Genomic DNA, 17,418 nt, shown 5'->3' on the forward strand with positions numbered 1-17,418 from the left:
CAGGAGAATGTTCTTAATACATAAACACTTATTTCTTCGAATTGTAGCCAACCTTAGAAATCATGATGAATATTTCCAAATGAGGGCTGATGCAACAGGTAAATTGGGTCTTTCACCATTACAGAAATGTATTGTTGTTGTTTGTATGTTGGTATATGGATCTCCCATTGACATTGTATATGAATATGTTTAAATTTATGAAATCAATGCACTTGAGTTCTTAGAGAGATTTGTAAGAGACATGAATGACGTATTTGAGGCCAAGTGTTTAAGAAAGCCTAACAACAATGATGTTGAACACCTTTTTTACAAATGGGAGAGTGACATGACTTTCCAGGTATGTTGGGTTCCATTGATTGTATGCACTAGGAATGAAAAAATTATCCCGTTGCATGGAAAAGATAATTTTATCGAGGTGATCATGGTAAACCCACAATCATGCTTGAAGTAGTGACATCACAAGACTTGTGGTATGACATGCATTTTTTGGTATTGCAGGTTCAAACAATGACATCAACACGCTAAACCAATTCGACATGTTTAACGATATTTTGGAAGCACATGCTTCGTTGTGTAATATCCAATCAATAAAATTCCATAGAATATATGATATTATTTAGCGAATGATATATATCTTGAGTGGACTACATTTGTCAAGACTATTTCAATGTCGTAAGGAGAAACGAGAAAACTATTTGCACAACATCAAGAATCAGCTAGAAAGGATGTGGACCAAGCATTTGTAGTGTTTCAATATTCAATTACAATTATACGTGGCCCATCGCATGGTTGACACATGAAAACCCTCAAGTATATCCTATATGCTTGTATCATATTACACAACATGATTGTCGAAGATGAACGACACACGTATAAAAGTGATTTTGATTACTTTTATGATAGTGTGAATAACAACATCCCAACAACTAAAACAACTAAAACAACTAAAACATATAATGATCCTCATTTGAGTCTTGCAACAATACTACAAAGAAGAACAAGCCTTCGTAAAAACAAGATCGTTGACAATTTCAAACAGATCTAATGGAGTATATTTGAGAATATTTTGGACATCAGGATGACAAAATTTAAATTTAACTAATTGTGCGATGTTACTTATTTTTATGGTTTTAAATATGCATGTCATGTATTTAAGATTAATTTTAATTATTGTTATAAAATTTAAGTTACATTTGATTTATTTATTAATTTTATTTTGTGTTAGTATTAATGAAAATAACTTAAATTCATATTTTAAGTTAAAGTAAAAGTTAAAGAAATATTAATATATGAGATAAAATGTAAGACTCAAATTCAATTTAATATTTTTATTAATTTTATTTAATAGAATTATGTGATTTTTTTTAAAATAAAAAAATTATATTAAAACAATTACATTTTTAATTTATTTACGAAATTAACTATGTTTCAGTTGGACGACAAATGAGACGCCAACCCTTATAACACATGCTTTAATTAGTTACACATAGACGTCATTTATCATCATGGCGTATGCATGCAAATGTAGGAGCATGCGCCACTGCATGTGACTACTCCTTTATTTTTTTACATGCATGCACCACTGCACGTGACTACTCCTTTATTTCTTTTACATGCATGTGTCAATGCAGTGACACATGCTCCTATATTTGCATGTATGCATCAATTGCAGTGATGTCTTTGTGTAAAAATCTAATGCATGTGTCATAAGGATTGACATATCCTCTTAAAACATGATAAATTTGATAAATAAATTAAAAATATGGTTATTTTGATATATAATTTGAAAGTTGGTTATTTTAAAAAAAAATTCTAATTATGTTAAGTTTGATTTTTGCATTAAGAAACATTTCTTTTAAAAGAAAAATATAATTAGTTCCTCAATTCGGATCTTGTATCGGCACAACACAACACAACACAATATACACCCACGCGCAGACGGGTATTCAAATTCAAACTATTCGGACTAGACTCTGCAGCGCAGACCCGAAACCGTACCCTAATATTAATAACACACTGCACCGATTAACAAGACTAAATAAATAATAAAAAATAAATTGGAAGTTGCGAAGAGAAGCATAACCATGGCAGAAGACAAACAAATCGAGAAGAAGAAGGACGACGTCGACGTTCAGTCTCAGATTCAAACTGCCATTCGCTCTCGCGCCTCTCACTTCAAACAACAAGCCGAGTTTGTTTCTCTCTTGTTTTTCTTTTACTTCTCTCTCTAACTATGTAAGTAACTAACACTCTTTCTAATACTATGCTTTTCAATGCAGTTCTTTGACATACGAAGGTGTTCGTAGATTGCTCGAGAAAGACTTGGCTTTTGAAGAGTTTTCCTTGGATTCTCATAAGAGATTTATCAAGCAGTGTTTGGAAAAGGTTTCTACACTTTTCTTTATTCAAAACCCTAATTTTAACTTACTAGTATAGATGAATTTTAGTTTCTAGGGCATGACACCAAATTCACCAATATTATGCTTTTACTTTTGCACGAAGAGTGTTGTTTTTTTTGTGTGTATATGAATGTGTTTTTTTTGCTGCATATTTCTGCCAGTGCGTAGAAGAGGCGGGTGATGATGTAGAAGAGGCTGGTGATGATGATGCCCCAAAGGTGTCGGGGGAGGAAGGGGAGAAAGGTGAAAGTGCGCAAGAAGAGATGGAAGGACAAAAGGAGGAACTTCAATCTAAAGAGGAAAAGGATGTTCTTGATGACGACGAGAAAATGGAGGATTCTCCTGTATTAGGTCTGCTTAAAGAACAAAAGAGAGTTAAACAAGAGTCTAAGAAAGAAGAAGGCAATGGAAAAAAAGTAGTTCCCAACGAGGCTCTAATTAAGAAAGCTATTAGAAAAAGATCTTCATACCTCAAGGATAATGCAGAGTATGTTGCTGATTCTTCCAATTGTTCATTGTTCTTCTGACCTCTCTCTGTGTGATGTATTTATTTATTTAAATATTTTATTTGGTTCTAGTTCTTAAGATATGACATGGAGTGCTCTTCATTTGTTGATTTCAGGAAAATCACTATGGGCGGTCTTCGCCGACTGTTGGAGGAAGATCTTAAACTTGATGAATTTTCTCTGGATCCCTTTAAGAAGTTTATAAGGCAGCAGCTTGACGAGGTGAGTTTAAAATGTAACGAAAAAGTTTCATTGATGCACACATGAAGCACGAAAATGCACAACTTGATGCTCAATGAGTCTACGTTAAATGTGAAGGTATTATCGTCTTCTGAAGTTGTGGAACCTGCAAAAAGTGCTAAGAAAGTTGTTAAGAAGAGACCTGATTCCAAAGCAACAAAAAAGGCCAGTACTGAAGGGAACTCTGATAATTCAGAAGAAATGAGTGAAAAGGAAGAGGATGAGGAAGATGAAGTCAAACCTAGAAGAAAAAGTGTTCCAAAAGGGAAGACACAGACTCCTGTTGGACCCAAAAAGCGTAAAGGAGATGAGACCAATCTTCCCAGCAAGAAAAAGGCCAAGCCTGCTAAATCAGCCTCAGAAGTCAATAGTGATGCAGAAGATGATGGAAAAAACTCCGAAGATGATGGAAAAAACTCCGACGATGATCAGTCCCATTCATCAGCAGAGAATACTACCAAGGTAACTAAATTATTCATTATTATGTACAGACTCCTGATTGCAAGTTGAAATGCTTCCTATAATTTGAAAAGTTAGGGCCATAGTCATATATCAAACAGCCATGATCTTTTAGCTGAATATGAATACCAGTTCCTTGTATAATGAAATACCCAACTGGTGTTCTTCTGTGAATTTTTGTGAAGCTTTTCTCAACATTCTTTATTATTTATCAATTTCTACAAGTTTAAATGTATTAGATATATTAATTATATTTAATTAAATCACATCCTTTTTTCCTTGAACTTCAGAAGAAACAGGTTGCAGCTCCTGTGTACAGTAAACGCGTGGAGCACTTGAAATCTGTTATTAAAGCATGTGGGATGAGGTGATTTTATATTTTGGATTCCTATGGTCCTAGTTCTTTGTTGAGGATGATTGCTTGATTTTATATATTTCTGTCACAGCGTTCCTCCTGTTATATATAAAAAAGTCAAGCAGGTGCCTGACAACAAACGGGAAGAACAACTGATTAAAGAGTTGGAGGAAATACTATCTAGAGAAGGCTTGTCTTCAAATCCATCTGAAAAGGGTGAGCTTTTTTTTTTGCGTGTTAGTGATCCTTAGCTGCATTATTTACATTATAATGGAATGATAAATGCATTAATTTATCAAAGGAGATCTTGAAGCTGGAGTTATCACCTGTGCCCAATTATCTTTCACACAACCCAAACAATTGAAAAAGGTTTTCCTGTTTTCCAGTTTGATCCTGGTACTTTTTTGTGCAGTCAGTTCTGAATAAACATATATTAGAAACTAAACTGAAGTACTTGTGGATATATATTACTACCTCTTTCCCTAAATATTGCACCCTCTTGAGAAATTTTCTTGTCCCGTTTTATAAGACTCTGCTTGGATTTTAAACTAAAATATTTCTTTAGCACCATAGCCAAATTATTTTACCTCTTTTTCTACAACTTTAAGTAAATGCTATGATGAGAACATTAACTTGTAAAAACAACATTAACTATTAAACTTGTAGGATAAACTTGTAAAAAAGACATTAACTATTAACAAATTTATACTACTGCCGACTTTCTTAATTTTTGTGATATAGTCAACAGAGTCCTACATTTAGAGACGAAGGTAGTATGTGTTGAGAATAATATGCCCAGATATGATATCATTAGGAAATAATTTACATTTGAATTTTGCTTAGAATATTTTTAGGATTTGTTCCTTATTTAAGGATATGATTTAGAGATATGTTTTGCATTGAATTTTTCTTTATATATAGAGCGATGTATACAAGTTTAGAAAGATGTTATTCTATATAAAATATATCTCATATTTTTGCAAATACAAACCCAAGAAACCTATCATTATGAACATATTTCTCCTTATACTTTAAACTTGATTAGTCCTATTATCTATGTGATATCTTTAGGGTCATTGGGTATGCATGTAGTGGAGTTATATGTCAACATCACAAACCAGAAATGAATTTTGGACATTTTTTGATTTATGTTGTTTGCCAAGTGCAAGTGCCATTCTCTATTATTGTCGTTAGGGGACATAGTTTTCTGTAGTTTCAGACAAACATGGCTGCTCAGAGAGGGTATGAATGTATTGAAAAACAAAAACAGGGAGATTTGATAGGTTACTCCAATATTTGGAATTTAGAGGGGATGTTAATGTAGTTTCAGTTAACCCAGAGGATGTTAGGTTTGTGTAATAGTCCCTGTTTATTGGGTCATTTGAAATCTAATGTCTGTTGCATTAAGTTGCAAAATCCAGATTCTGCACTGCATGATATAGTCTCATTCTATCTTTATATTTATTGGTCATATTTTTCCCTTTTCTCATTTTCTTAGAAATCAAAGAAGTGAATAGGAAGAAGGCAAGAGCCAAGGAGCTTGAGGGTATTGATACGAGTAATATTGTGTCGAGTACACGTAGAAGGGCAACAATTAGTTTTGCGCCTCCTCCACCCCCAAAGCCCAAGACTCCTGTGGAATCTAGTGGCAAAGATACCAAAGTTAGTGATGACGACAATGATGATGGAGGCAAGGATAATGAAGAGGGTGAAGAAGGTGAAGAAGGTGATGAAGATGAAGAAGATGAAGAAGAGGAAGAAGAGGAGGATAGCAGTGATGATGGAAGTGAGAGTGAAGACTTTAATGTTGGTAAGTCTATATAAATTATTTGAAGGCACAACACCATTTTTGTTTTGTTGGTTTACCAGAAATCATAATAGATTATGGAATCATGTGCTCTCTAGTACTTTTTGCACTGGTTAAGTGGTCTGTTGGTGATAATTAATTGCTTGGATAGGGTAAGCAATATGGATAGTAGGAATTCAAACTTGATTGTTCTGTCAAATGATTCCCATCTTTTATATCTATGAGCTATGCCTTTTATTTTAAGCTCCATTTTCCCTATCTAAATACTGTTGACAATCATATTTTAAACATCTGCTTTTAGTTATTATTACCGAATTTTGAGAAGGTCCAATATGCTGAACACCTAGATAATGACAGATAGTAAATACAAATAATCTCTAGGTAAAAGAATTACTCCTGGAACATAAAGAATATTTTTGTTCCACCCTTCCTTTTTGTTTTTCATGGGCGATGAAAGATTTCAGTTTAAGGTGTATCTAGGCATTTAATTTTTCTAGATCTTTGTATTTTATCGTCAAATTTTGACAGACCTCTTAATCTGTCTGGTGCATTATCTTTTATATGACAAGTTGGCAACATGTATGTGTTCTGTTTTTTTTCTTCTTGTTTGAAAATAGTTGTCCTTATATTCTCTCATTCATGCAGATGAAGAGGACAGTGACTGAACTCGGGCAGATTCTGCAATTATTAGAAGGTGAATTCTTGACAGTTAATTAGGAAGTGGTGGTGTATAATGTTATGTATCTTAGTGTGTTTCTTTATATTTTTACCCTGTTCTCCAAATTTTTGAGTGTCAGATAGCCAGTTCTTCTTGCTAGTTGCTAGTTGCAGAAACATTGACTAGTTTCCTCTTGGTCTATGAATAGGAAAACTTAAAGACCGAGACACTTGGGTTTAAAGTTTGTAATTTTTGTCCCCTTTTAAGTTCTAAGTAAACGCTTTTGCAGTGAGAGCGCCTCGTTTCAATAGTAAGTAGCAGTGTGATCAACAGTGATGGAAAACTCCAGCATCTGTTGAAATTTAGACACATTTAACATGTATTTAATTTGCTTAGAACTCTACTGAATACTAAACTTGTGATGGAGTTGATTTATTAAGGCATTATATTAGTTAAAACTGGATCTTGCGAATAAAACCCGGGCACCTCTGATCTTTTATTCAAAACCTTTATCTTTCTGTTTTATTGAATCAAAAGCTAAAGTATCTATCCTGTCAGCTGAATCTGAATGTGTTTTGGTAATAAAGAATGCATGCTTTCTAAACTATGTAACCGGAGAAACAGGAACATGACTTATTTGACAATCTCTATTCATTGGGCTTAGTTTTGGTATTTGGTTAAGAACATGCTACATAGGGTTTTGGTATAAGGTAAGACCAATTCTAATAAGTGGGTATCACAACTTTTCATAACTTACAAAAGGCTAAAGAATTTTTTAGGATTAGAATTTGGGAACAGGAATTTTTTAAAAAGTCAATATTATCTTCCATATTTCAAGTTTTTTTTTGGTGTGGTGATTTCTTATGAATTGATGAATAATAGACAATTTATGGTCTGTTTATAATTGTATTAGTTATATCTGTACGTTCACATATGTTTGTTTTCTGCGAGTTATATGTTTTTGAGTGCATAGATCTGCACCTTCTATAACGAATGAAGAAATCTCCATCTCAGATAATCCAATACATTTGAAGAGATGATTAAGTATGAGATGTAGGTGTCAAAAACCATAAGAAGTAAAATGTTCCAACTACATGAATCTTATAATCACTTTCACTTATACTGAAAAGTGCTTGCCAGAGCAAAAGAAACAAAACAAGAAAGTATAGAGTCCAATCTTACCACCAAGTATGGGACAGGGCTGTTTCCCGTTTCCCGTATTTCACTCGAAGTTCAGTGAAAATCCTCACCTTCTAAGTATTTTTTTAATTAATTAATAGCTTACAAGGGTTGAGATTTCACTAGAAATTAATTTAACGGGAGAGAATTCATCCCATATATACATTATTTTTCAGGGAATTTCCACTACCGTTAAAAAATTCACAAACAATTAAGATGAAAATAGTGAGAAGATATATTTTCGTATGCACAAAAGGTTTATTCGAAAATACATCTCCGTAATACTTCTTAATTTGTTAGTCTGTGAGATTTTCGGAGATGCATCTTTGAAATATGCTCTGTTAATTTAAAACAGAAATAAATAGAAACAATGATAGAATGGAAAATCAATGTAAATTAACATCAAAATAAATATTATAGGGATAATCATTACATAAATTTAACATTACATGCTATCAAAAACAAGTGGTTCAGGACGTTACAACGTTCTTATACGACTGATCTTTGAATCGTTGCATCCACTTCAATCAGACCCTTTTTTGAGTAACGGTAAAAGATACTTCACATAACCTTCAAATCATCATTTGTCTTCAGTTCAAACATGATGAATCATATATTCTATTTGTTGTCAACTGAGGGTGAATGATACTCGATCTTGACGACTCTTCGATTTTCTGGATATCACAAGAGAATTTTCAGTTTGGTTTTCAGATCATCGAGAAGTATGTCCTCGCAGATCCGAAATTGAAGTTGAGGATTTTGCGCCATTGAAATACACAAATACAATAGGGGGATATGTAGTCATTCTGATTTTTGTAAAGAAAATGGAATGAAAGACTCTATTTATAGAAGTTGTAGAGCAATAAAGACCTTACAAACATGATCATATCTGCGTGAAAGACTTCAGAGATACATATCCAGATTAACTTTTTTTCTCCAAAAAATAAGGGTCTATCCAGAAATGCATCTCCGGATAATCTTATGTATTTTTTTTAATAATTAGGTGTGTCTAGAGATGCATCTCCAGAACCATCCAAAAATTATGCAGAACATAATCAATTGATTATGTAGAGCAGAATTTCAAAAATAAAAATTGTCCAAACAATACCACAAAATTTTATGACATTATGCATTGCGTTACTTACAAAAATGTGTCACATTTTAGATTACAACTAAAACACTATCTAAATCTATTGGTGACTCATTCTTCGACCTCCCATTATTTGCTTGTCGTTCAATGTCACTCAACTCAATGAACTTTTCCATCCTTTCAAGAAAGTGATTCGACCATGTTTCAACATATTGTGTGAAATGTGCCGTTCACTCCGGTGATGTCTTTGGTATATGACATTCTGGTGTCAAATAAACTTGAACAAAATGTTATTTTTTTGATAGCCAACTAATACACATGATGAATTCAGATGAACTTTGAGGTGGCAATACCCCGAAGTGAAAAAAATATTTATGAGAAACCATATCGTATTAAATCAATGCGCACCCTATCATAAGCACTTGCTATAAGATGTCCCATTTCGGAAAGCGCATCCATTTGTCAAACGGAGCCGGACCACTAAGACAAGAAACAAGAGCATTGCAAATTGTATCATAATTTACTTTGTTCCCGTATAACTTTGTGTATCATTTCTTGTATAAGATGACACCAGACAAATTGATGGTCCTCATCTCCTTTACCGAGTAAAATCGAAATAATTCAAAAACCACAATTGTCGTCACTTTCAACGTTTACAATCTGCTCAATGTATTTGTGCATAAAAAACGAAATCATTTCAATGAATTTTATTTTTGGTAACGACGGTGGAAGAGATGGTTTGCTAATGTGAGCACCATCAAAAATACTTTTTTTTGGGATTTTAGAGTCGGAGAATCCGAAAAATTTGAGTCAACATGTTCAAAATATGAAGGAGACCGTCTCATGGAGTTGTCACTTTGATTCAATTTTACCTTTTTAGGTGCACCCTTTGTTTTAACCGGTTTCAACGGTGGTTTCAAATCTGTTGTTTCTGGATAGGAAATCTTCCTCAGTTGCTATTTGATGTGCAATTTCATGATGTCATCAGTTTTCATGAATCTCTCTTGGATCACTTTTCACTTGGTCATGATAGATGTGTTTGTTTTATCATCCTTTGTCACACCATCATCATCAAAACGGGGCCTTGTCTAGTGAGTGCAAAGCTTTAGCTTCTTTGAAATTAAACAAACGCATAAAAGACCGTAAGTCTTCCTAAGTGTACATCTACACTTTAGGTGTTTGAATCTATTTTATTAGCTCGCTAGGCTTCTTGAAAAATAAAATTCAAAGCTGTCTAAGATATGTTTCCAACCAATTGTGAATAAAGGATGTCGTCTTTAAACCGGTGTTCCAACACATTAATGCTCCGACCAAAATATGTATGTATCTCATTATGTTGGTTTCAGAGCATTTGGTCCACGACGTCCTAATCTCGACAAAAATCACCTTTACTGTTTCCTAACCAATTCTTGAGTCTAGCATGTGCAGATTCAACTTTGTTAGTTGCTGTATTTCCAAAGTGTCGAACCTGATCGATCCACACACAAATAATATTCTCTTTTACCTAATGCAGAATAGTTCCCTCAGCATATATCAGCAAATCTAGATATATCACACACACATTCCTGAAATTTATAACAAGTTTGCATATAATTCTTTCGTGGAAGAATTTATTATAGAATTCCATGCATCCATTATATTTTCCATCGCCACACCAGGTTTGATAAGTTTTCCATCTCCTTGTTTGACTTGTTTCGTGCCAACCTCATGTTTTACTCAACTTCTCAATTTTTTTATTATGTAATACTTAAAACGCCACTAGTTGTTGATTGGGTTGGTTGTCCTCCTTGGTCTTGAGGGTTATTCTGAGGGTTTGGTGGAGGAACATTTCTAGAGGGTGGATGTGTCATTTCAGAAAGTACTTTACCACTCATTAAATGCATACACACATGACCATTGTGAATAACTCATACAGAGAGCAAAAAATCCAAAAACCCAACTAAGTATAGTTTTTAGTAAAAATTTTCCTAAATTTTTTTCGCACAACTGGTCCCACTGGACGTGCCAATTTGCTTACTATGATTTTTGGTAAACAAGCGCTAGTCTTAAAGATTTTTACTTGCAGAACTGACTAGTGAATCCTAGGACATATTATGTGTAAATTTTACAAGTGGTTTTTGAATGTTCACAAGTTCGACAAATAAACTGTAAGTTAGGTAAAGACACCAGTTGGGTCGGAAATAAGAATTGTAGTAAAATAAATATAAAGACAATGAAAGCAAAGTAAATGCTCAAGCAATACTATAATTGGTTTAAATTTAAATGAATAAAATATGGTGTACAAGATCATACACTGTCTCACAAACTTGTTTCTCTCTTTGACGTGGGTACTTTAAATTCTATAAAGTTTTTGTATAAGATTTGTCACACCTAATCCCTATGCAGAGACTGTATATATATAATAGTGAAAATATAATTGTCTTCGACAATTATAACTTGCATGCTTAACACATATACTTTTACATGGTCTTAGGGCTGATGGATGACTCCCACGTGTCTTCAACGAGAAGTTACTTGATCTTATCCTTTTGTAAGTAGTTTTAGTCAAAGTCAACCGTCCTTCATAATTTGTCAAAATACGCTAAGTTCCACAAAGGTGAAACGAAACATGTCGAAGTTGACAAAACATTGGTCGAACCAAGTACCACTAGGTTACTTCAAAGCCGACCAATTATATTTTCGACATTAACTTTATTCTTCCAACTAGTTATGTCAAAAATATTGGCTAACAAGATCATAACTCAATAATAAATTATCACCCCAAAGAAGATCTCTATTTCTGTATATCACAAGCATGATCTCTCCTATTGTATTAATCAAAAGTACAATGACTTTAAAGTTTTCTTACGTCACCCATATGAATAGAGTATAGGTTTCCTCCATATTTGAAGAGTTACTTGATTGTTTTTATTATTGTTGAGTATGAATTTAATAAGGTTGTTGTGAGTAATCATTTTGATATATTTGTTGAGGTTTTCGTTTAGGTTGATTATAACATAACGAAGATGTTGATGTTGATTTTAATACAACTGGAGAGGTTGTCTTTGATGTTGATTATGGAACCCTGGTTGATGTTGTTGTTGTTGGCCATGGTTCAAACCTTTCTCGTGGTTGTCGCTCCACCTAAAGTTAGAATGGTTTCTCCATGCAAGAGTGTATATGCTAGAGTACGGGTTGTCCCTATTGTAGTTTCCCATGCAATCTTCCGTGTATGAGAATACTTAAGAATTGCATTGGCCATTGACATGATCACCACCATAATAATCACACATTAGATCCTATGCATTACATACTAGTTGTACCTGGTGTTGTCCCTTTTGGGGATCTTCAAGTTATTTTGTAAATGCATAAACTTGAGCTTGCATTTTCTTATGGATTGCTAACGACACATTTTGAGTTTCAAATGGTCTTGTCCATCTTCTTCTAATGCCCCTGTCCGTCATTGCTTGATACTCGCTCTATTCCATATTATCAATACACTGTTTCAACTCTTTATTGAAGTTTGTTCTCATAGTACTTCCAACTGAGGCATCTAATAAAATTATTGTGGTTCTTCTTAGTCTTAGTGTAAAATATTATACATATATCAAGTCATCAAGATTATTTAATTTGCGTATTTATATTATAAGCTTATACTTTTACCACACATCGCAAAGATATTTAATCTCTCATTGTTTCTCTACATCTGGCCAAATATATTCTTTCTAAAAATTGTCTCTCTAGATCCGCCCAAGTATTGATGTCACTACTTGATAAGTTTCAATCCAATCTTTCACTCTACTTGTAAGTGTTAGTGTAAACAACCCAAGGGTCTTTTAGCTTTCAATTATTTTACTGGGTTACAAAATGAACATGTCTATTTTGAACCTTGTCAAATGCTCATACCGGTCTATTAGCGTGCTTCCTTTGATTTAAGTATCTCTCAAACTCACAAGTACAAATTTGTAAATGTAAAAAGAGATTGGATTCCATAGTTGGAAACCTATAAACGACCCTCTCTTTAGATAACCGTCGCCAAAGTCTCATAGAGTATGTCTAGGTTGGCCTGATGGAGGAATCATTGTTAAAATTTGTGTTCTAATATCTTATAAATGTTTAGCTAACTGAGTTGCTTTTGTACTGCTTTGGTAGAATTTTTATTTATGGATCAAATTTTAAATCATTTGAACCCGCGTTGTGCATACAGTGAACAAAAAGATATCTTTAGTAGTATCAAAACAAATTGAAAGAAATAATAGAAACAAAAATCTAAAATAAAATGCAATTAAAATCAAATATAATGGTCTAATATTTTCTTGTTGAAATAATTAAAAATTCGAGGCTGTTTTGTTGAATGTAAAAATGCTAGTAGTATAAATTCTACCAATAAAAATCACAAGAAATGGGTAGGTTTGTAATCATCTCGACATATATTGTTGCTATTTAGGAAGATAGAAATCATATTTGAGTTTTAAAAAGTGACCTACATAAATTAAATTATTAAATTGGTGGAATGAGGTGAGTGTACGTGCAGTAATATGTCTGGTTTATGAATTAAGGTAAAAATTGCTTAAAATAAACCAATTGTAAAATAAATGGACTATGAGAAGAGAGTTTTGGCGGATATAACCTTGAGATGAAGCAAGAGACATGGTGTTAATGGGCTTGGCCACATGGACACAATTTAGTAATTTTTCTTTTAGATATTATTCACTACACCCCGTATACGACACTTAAACACTATGGAAAACGGTAGTTAAAAACGGATACACGGTTTAAATTACAGGATTCTCAGAAAACAAAATTCTCGCAATTTAAACAATATATTAATTTTTAATTATATATACTGACTTAAATTTTATACCGTATTTCTGTCATGCCATATCATTCAAATTCAATTCTTTTTCTTCAAAAATTAATGGAAGAAATTAAATAGGATAAAAAAAATAAAATTAAAGAACTAACTTAAAATAATTTTTTTTTAATTAAAAAACTAAACTGAAACTTTAAATTAAAGTATGCTTTTTAAAATCATGAACATAACTTAGAGTTGAAACATTGCATATGTTCAATTTATTTATGATGAGTTCAACTAAATTCAACAATGGAAAAATTGATTACATTTGTTAAGCCATAACTTATATTGTGTCACCGATTCAATCTTTAATGTAATTATTAAAATATTACTTTAAATTTCTTTGTTGTTATGTATATGTACTCAAACCTTCTCTAAAAAAATCTATTGATAGTTGTAAACATAATTATTCGTTAAAGTGAAATTTAATAATTTAATAACTAAAAAAAGAAACATGAATTGAATTTCCTCACAATCACATAACATTCCGATTAATTTAAGTGCTTGATTGCAAATTTTTTAAATAAGCTGCTTGATTGCATTTAAATATGTCTACTTTTGAAAAGCTGTTGACTCTTTTGAATCACACTATAAGTGCGAGAAACTTTTGCAAATTTTAACTATTCAAATTTTTCATTATTTTGTTTGTTTCTATCTTAATCTCTTTTTTTAGTGGTACATGTGTAAGTAATATATATATTCTTTTTAACAACCTAATGGCAGCTTTAGGACCAATAATATTTAAATGAAAAAGTGGATTATTTTTTCTTTATTTCTTTTTGGTACGTACTAAAAACTGGATTGATTAAGTAAACTATTACGCACGAGACCCTGTACAATCATATTAATAATAGTTTTTAAAGGCTTAATTAAAAGTTATAAGCATTAACAAAATAAATGTAAAAAAATTATTTAGTAGGTTTTAAGTATAACAAAAAACAATTAAATTAATTATTTTCTTAATAAACAAATATAAATATATTATTGAGAATATAAAAGATACTTCAACTCACCAAGGAGAATATGAATATTTGCAATTTAGTTACAAAATTAATTCAAATTGAGATCCCCACTTAAGACCAACACCAACGCTACACTTATTAAGATCTAACATATAAAATTTATAAAAGTAAAAACAAAAGAAATATTACACACTAAATCAATAAAATCAACCAATAAGACCTATGTATTCCGTCACATTACACTTTTATCTTTAAAATATCATTATGATTTGTCAGTATAAAATATTTTGATTGAATGTGAGTGTAATACTTTTTTTATATTGATAGTGCATTATCTTTAACCTTTAAAAGTAATTACTATAATAAAGAGACATTTTTAATAAAATAATAGTTTTTTTGATATAATAATAATATTTAATTTAAATCTTATCTTTTTTATGTTTTCAAATGCAAAATAATTTAATCAAATATATTAGGTGAAATAATTTTTATTTATTACCCTTGAATATTATTATTGTTTAGGGCTTTTTAATACATGATTTTAAAAAAATATTTTTGAAGTCATTTAATATATAAAAAATATTTTTTAAATGGTTTAAAATTCTTATTTAAGTAGTTTGAGCCAAAGCGATCCATTAGTATGACATTATGTTCGGATTCAGGATTCTAACTTTAGAGAATTGTTTTCTCAACATGTACTATCGACTTGAATTTTTTTATAAAAAATGTATCCTCACATTAAATTTTAAAAATAAAAAGATAAGACATGAAGCAAAATACAATAACTTTTCAATTGGAGATATAGAATGAACAATAAAAGGTACCATAGGTGCATAAAGATAAAATTATACCTTTGAATTCTATTGTATTATGTATTAACTGGGGCAGGGGCGTTCACGAGGCAAATCCACTCACGATTGTCTCAAATCGAAATAATTTATAAAGGGTCCAAATTTATTCACTTACACGAAACTGTTGAACTCGTGCTTTTATGAGAGTATTGAAATATTTGTGAATCTTGTCTCATACCTTAAATGTATGTTTGCATGACAACACATGAGGTAACACTGATTTAGAAATGGTGGAAAGAAGCCATATAAAAATAATTTGATCTCGCACTATCCACACCTAATAATCGTCTCAAACTTTTCCTTCAACATGATCTTGTCCTGATTTGAATCTCTGTGGAATCTTAGGTTTCATGACTATCTTGTGAATTCTTTGAGCGAGAATCACACCCTTAACTTGTTGATTCCATAACAAGTAGTTATTGTCCTGCAACTTGATCGAAATTCGATCCAAATTGATGGGAGGAAGAAGAAGAATCAACTGTATTGATGGAAAACTCTACAGGTTCTAGACTAAACTTCTAATTGGTGCAGTTGTCGTAATTTGCGAAGGTTTAACTACGGAGGAGCAAGGAAGAAGAAGAAGAAGAAGTAATTACAGTTCTTGGGATTGATGATAACTGTAAATGTAAACAAAGGTGGCCAACAAGGCTATTCCAGCAGAGAGACGATCTCTCCATCTTTGAGCATCTGGTATGATCGAATTTTCTCCCTAGAGATAAGAAGAGGACGGTGAAATGGCTCCACTTATTGCACGACATTCTCAAAAGATTGCAACACTGCCCCAACACTGAAGGCCGCACAATCAACTAGACTCTGAGTCAAATAAGCATTCTCAAGGCGCAGAGACTCCAATCCCTTCTGATTTGCGGGAAAAAATGCTTGAGTTGAAAATAAGCTTCCCTGAGCAACAACTAGAGTTTGGTTCATACTCGCCATTGTCCTCACCAGATGAATCACTTGACCGACTAGAGAGAAGGAAAGATTACAGGGGGGGGGGGGGTGTTAGCTGAGATTTTCAACGCCAAGGTTGGATTAAATATTGTAGGCAAAAGAAGTGATGTTTGTTTCAACTTCGACAAGAAGAAGGAATTGCTATCGAAGAAGGAGATCTTGTCGAAGAGGTTTTTTATGTACGGGAAATGCTGGTTTTAAGACTTAAAAGTATTTCTGAGTTTAGACCGCAATTTCGACAGAAGCAATACTAACGTTGCTTTCGATGAAATATTTTGAATTTTGAATAAGGATTATAACCGTCTTCTATCCTTATCCATTTATCTGAGAAGGACGCGTGTACAGTTACGGCGAAGTGAAGACATGTAAACAAAACGTGTCGTTTTCTGGAGGAAAGACCGTTGATAACGGTTATCTCCGACTTAGTATAAATATGGGTCTTAGTGTATAGGATTTTCGTGTGTTCCATCATTGTACAAATACTCATAAATTACTCCAAGTATCTAAGTATATCTGAGAAACAAGATTATTGAGAATGTACGTGTGAATCACCACTTTTCATTTTAATTGAAATTATTCGCAGTTTATCCATTATTCTTACTTACTGCAATTTACTTTAAAGTTCTTTTATTGTAATTCTTTTACACGTTCTACATTCTACTTTTTAAACTTTAAAACAACATTCTCAAATCATGAGCATTATCGAAATGTTCATAAACTTTCAAAAGAAATATTTAACAAAAACACATGTCCCAGAATTCACTGGTTGATCCTTTAAAGTAAACCATTTTTTGGAGATCAGAGAATGTTTACCAATTTTCACGGTAAACAAATTGTCACACCCGGTGGGACGGTGCTATTGTTAAAAACATTTTCTTTTAGATTTTTTTTTTGTATTTGTTCTTCATTTTACTATCTCTCTAACTTCGTTGCATGAGATTTAGAAGTGGCAAAATAGCCACAAACAACGAGGAAAGACTAGGAAGAGGATACATAAGGAGGATGGTGAATCAAAATCCACCAAATAGTAAAAATCCACCAAATAATGGAGAACCACCCCCGTCATCTTCGACAGGGGGAACTACGTTCACAAGATCTGTAACTGAACCTGTACCATCCATGAAAAA

The 17,418-nt window shown here is 32.5% G+C and overlaps 1 protein-coding gene across 1 annotated transcript; it reads left to right on the forward strand.

Annotated features, from left to right (window-relative positions):
- Positions 1 to 1,963: 1,963 nt before the first annotated feature.
- Positions 1,964 to 6,863, forward strand: LOC127084081 (uncharacterized). Its single transcript, XM_051024471.1, has 9 exons — positions 1,964 to 2,191; positions 2,280 to 2,385; positions 2,561 to 2,886; positions 3,022 to 3,127; positions 3,224 to 3,607; positions 3,895 to 3,971; positions 4,051 to 4,175; positions 5,458 to 5,769; positions 6,412 to 6,863. The coding sequence occupies exons 1-9, from the start codon at positions 2,085 to 2,087 to the stop codon at positions 6,429 to 6,431; spliced, it is 1,563 nt and encodes a 520-aa protein (XP_050880428.1). The 5' UTR covers positions 1,964 to 2,084; the 3' UTR covers positions 6,432 to 6,863.
- Positions 6,864 to 17,418: the final 10,555 nt, after the last annotated feature.

Source organism: Lathyrus oleraceus, chromosome 5 (assembly GCF_024323335.1).
Source record: "Lathyrus oleraceus cultivar Zhongwan6 chromosome 5, CAAS_Psat_ZW6_1.0, whole genome shotgun sequence".
NCBI classification, from domain to species: Eukaryota; Viridiplantae; Streptophyta; class Magnoliopsida; order Fabales; family Fabaceae; genus Lathyrus; species Lathyrus oleraceus.

Coding starts and splice junctions, on each gene's coding strand:
- LOC127084081 (XM_051024471.1), top strand. CDS start 2,085: ATGGCAGAAGACAAACAAATCGAGAAGAAGAAGGACGACGTCGACGTT. Junction 2,386..2,560: donor TCAAGCAGTGTTTGGAAAAG/GTTTCTACACTT, acceptor TATTTCTGCCAG/TGCGTAGAAGAGGCGGGTGA. Junction 5,770..6,411: donor GAGTGAAGACTTTAATGTTG/GTAAGTCTATAT, acceptor TCATTCATGCAG/ATGAAGAGGACAGTGACTGA.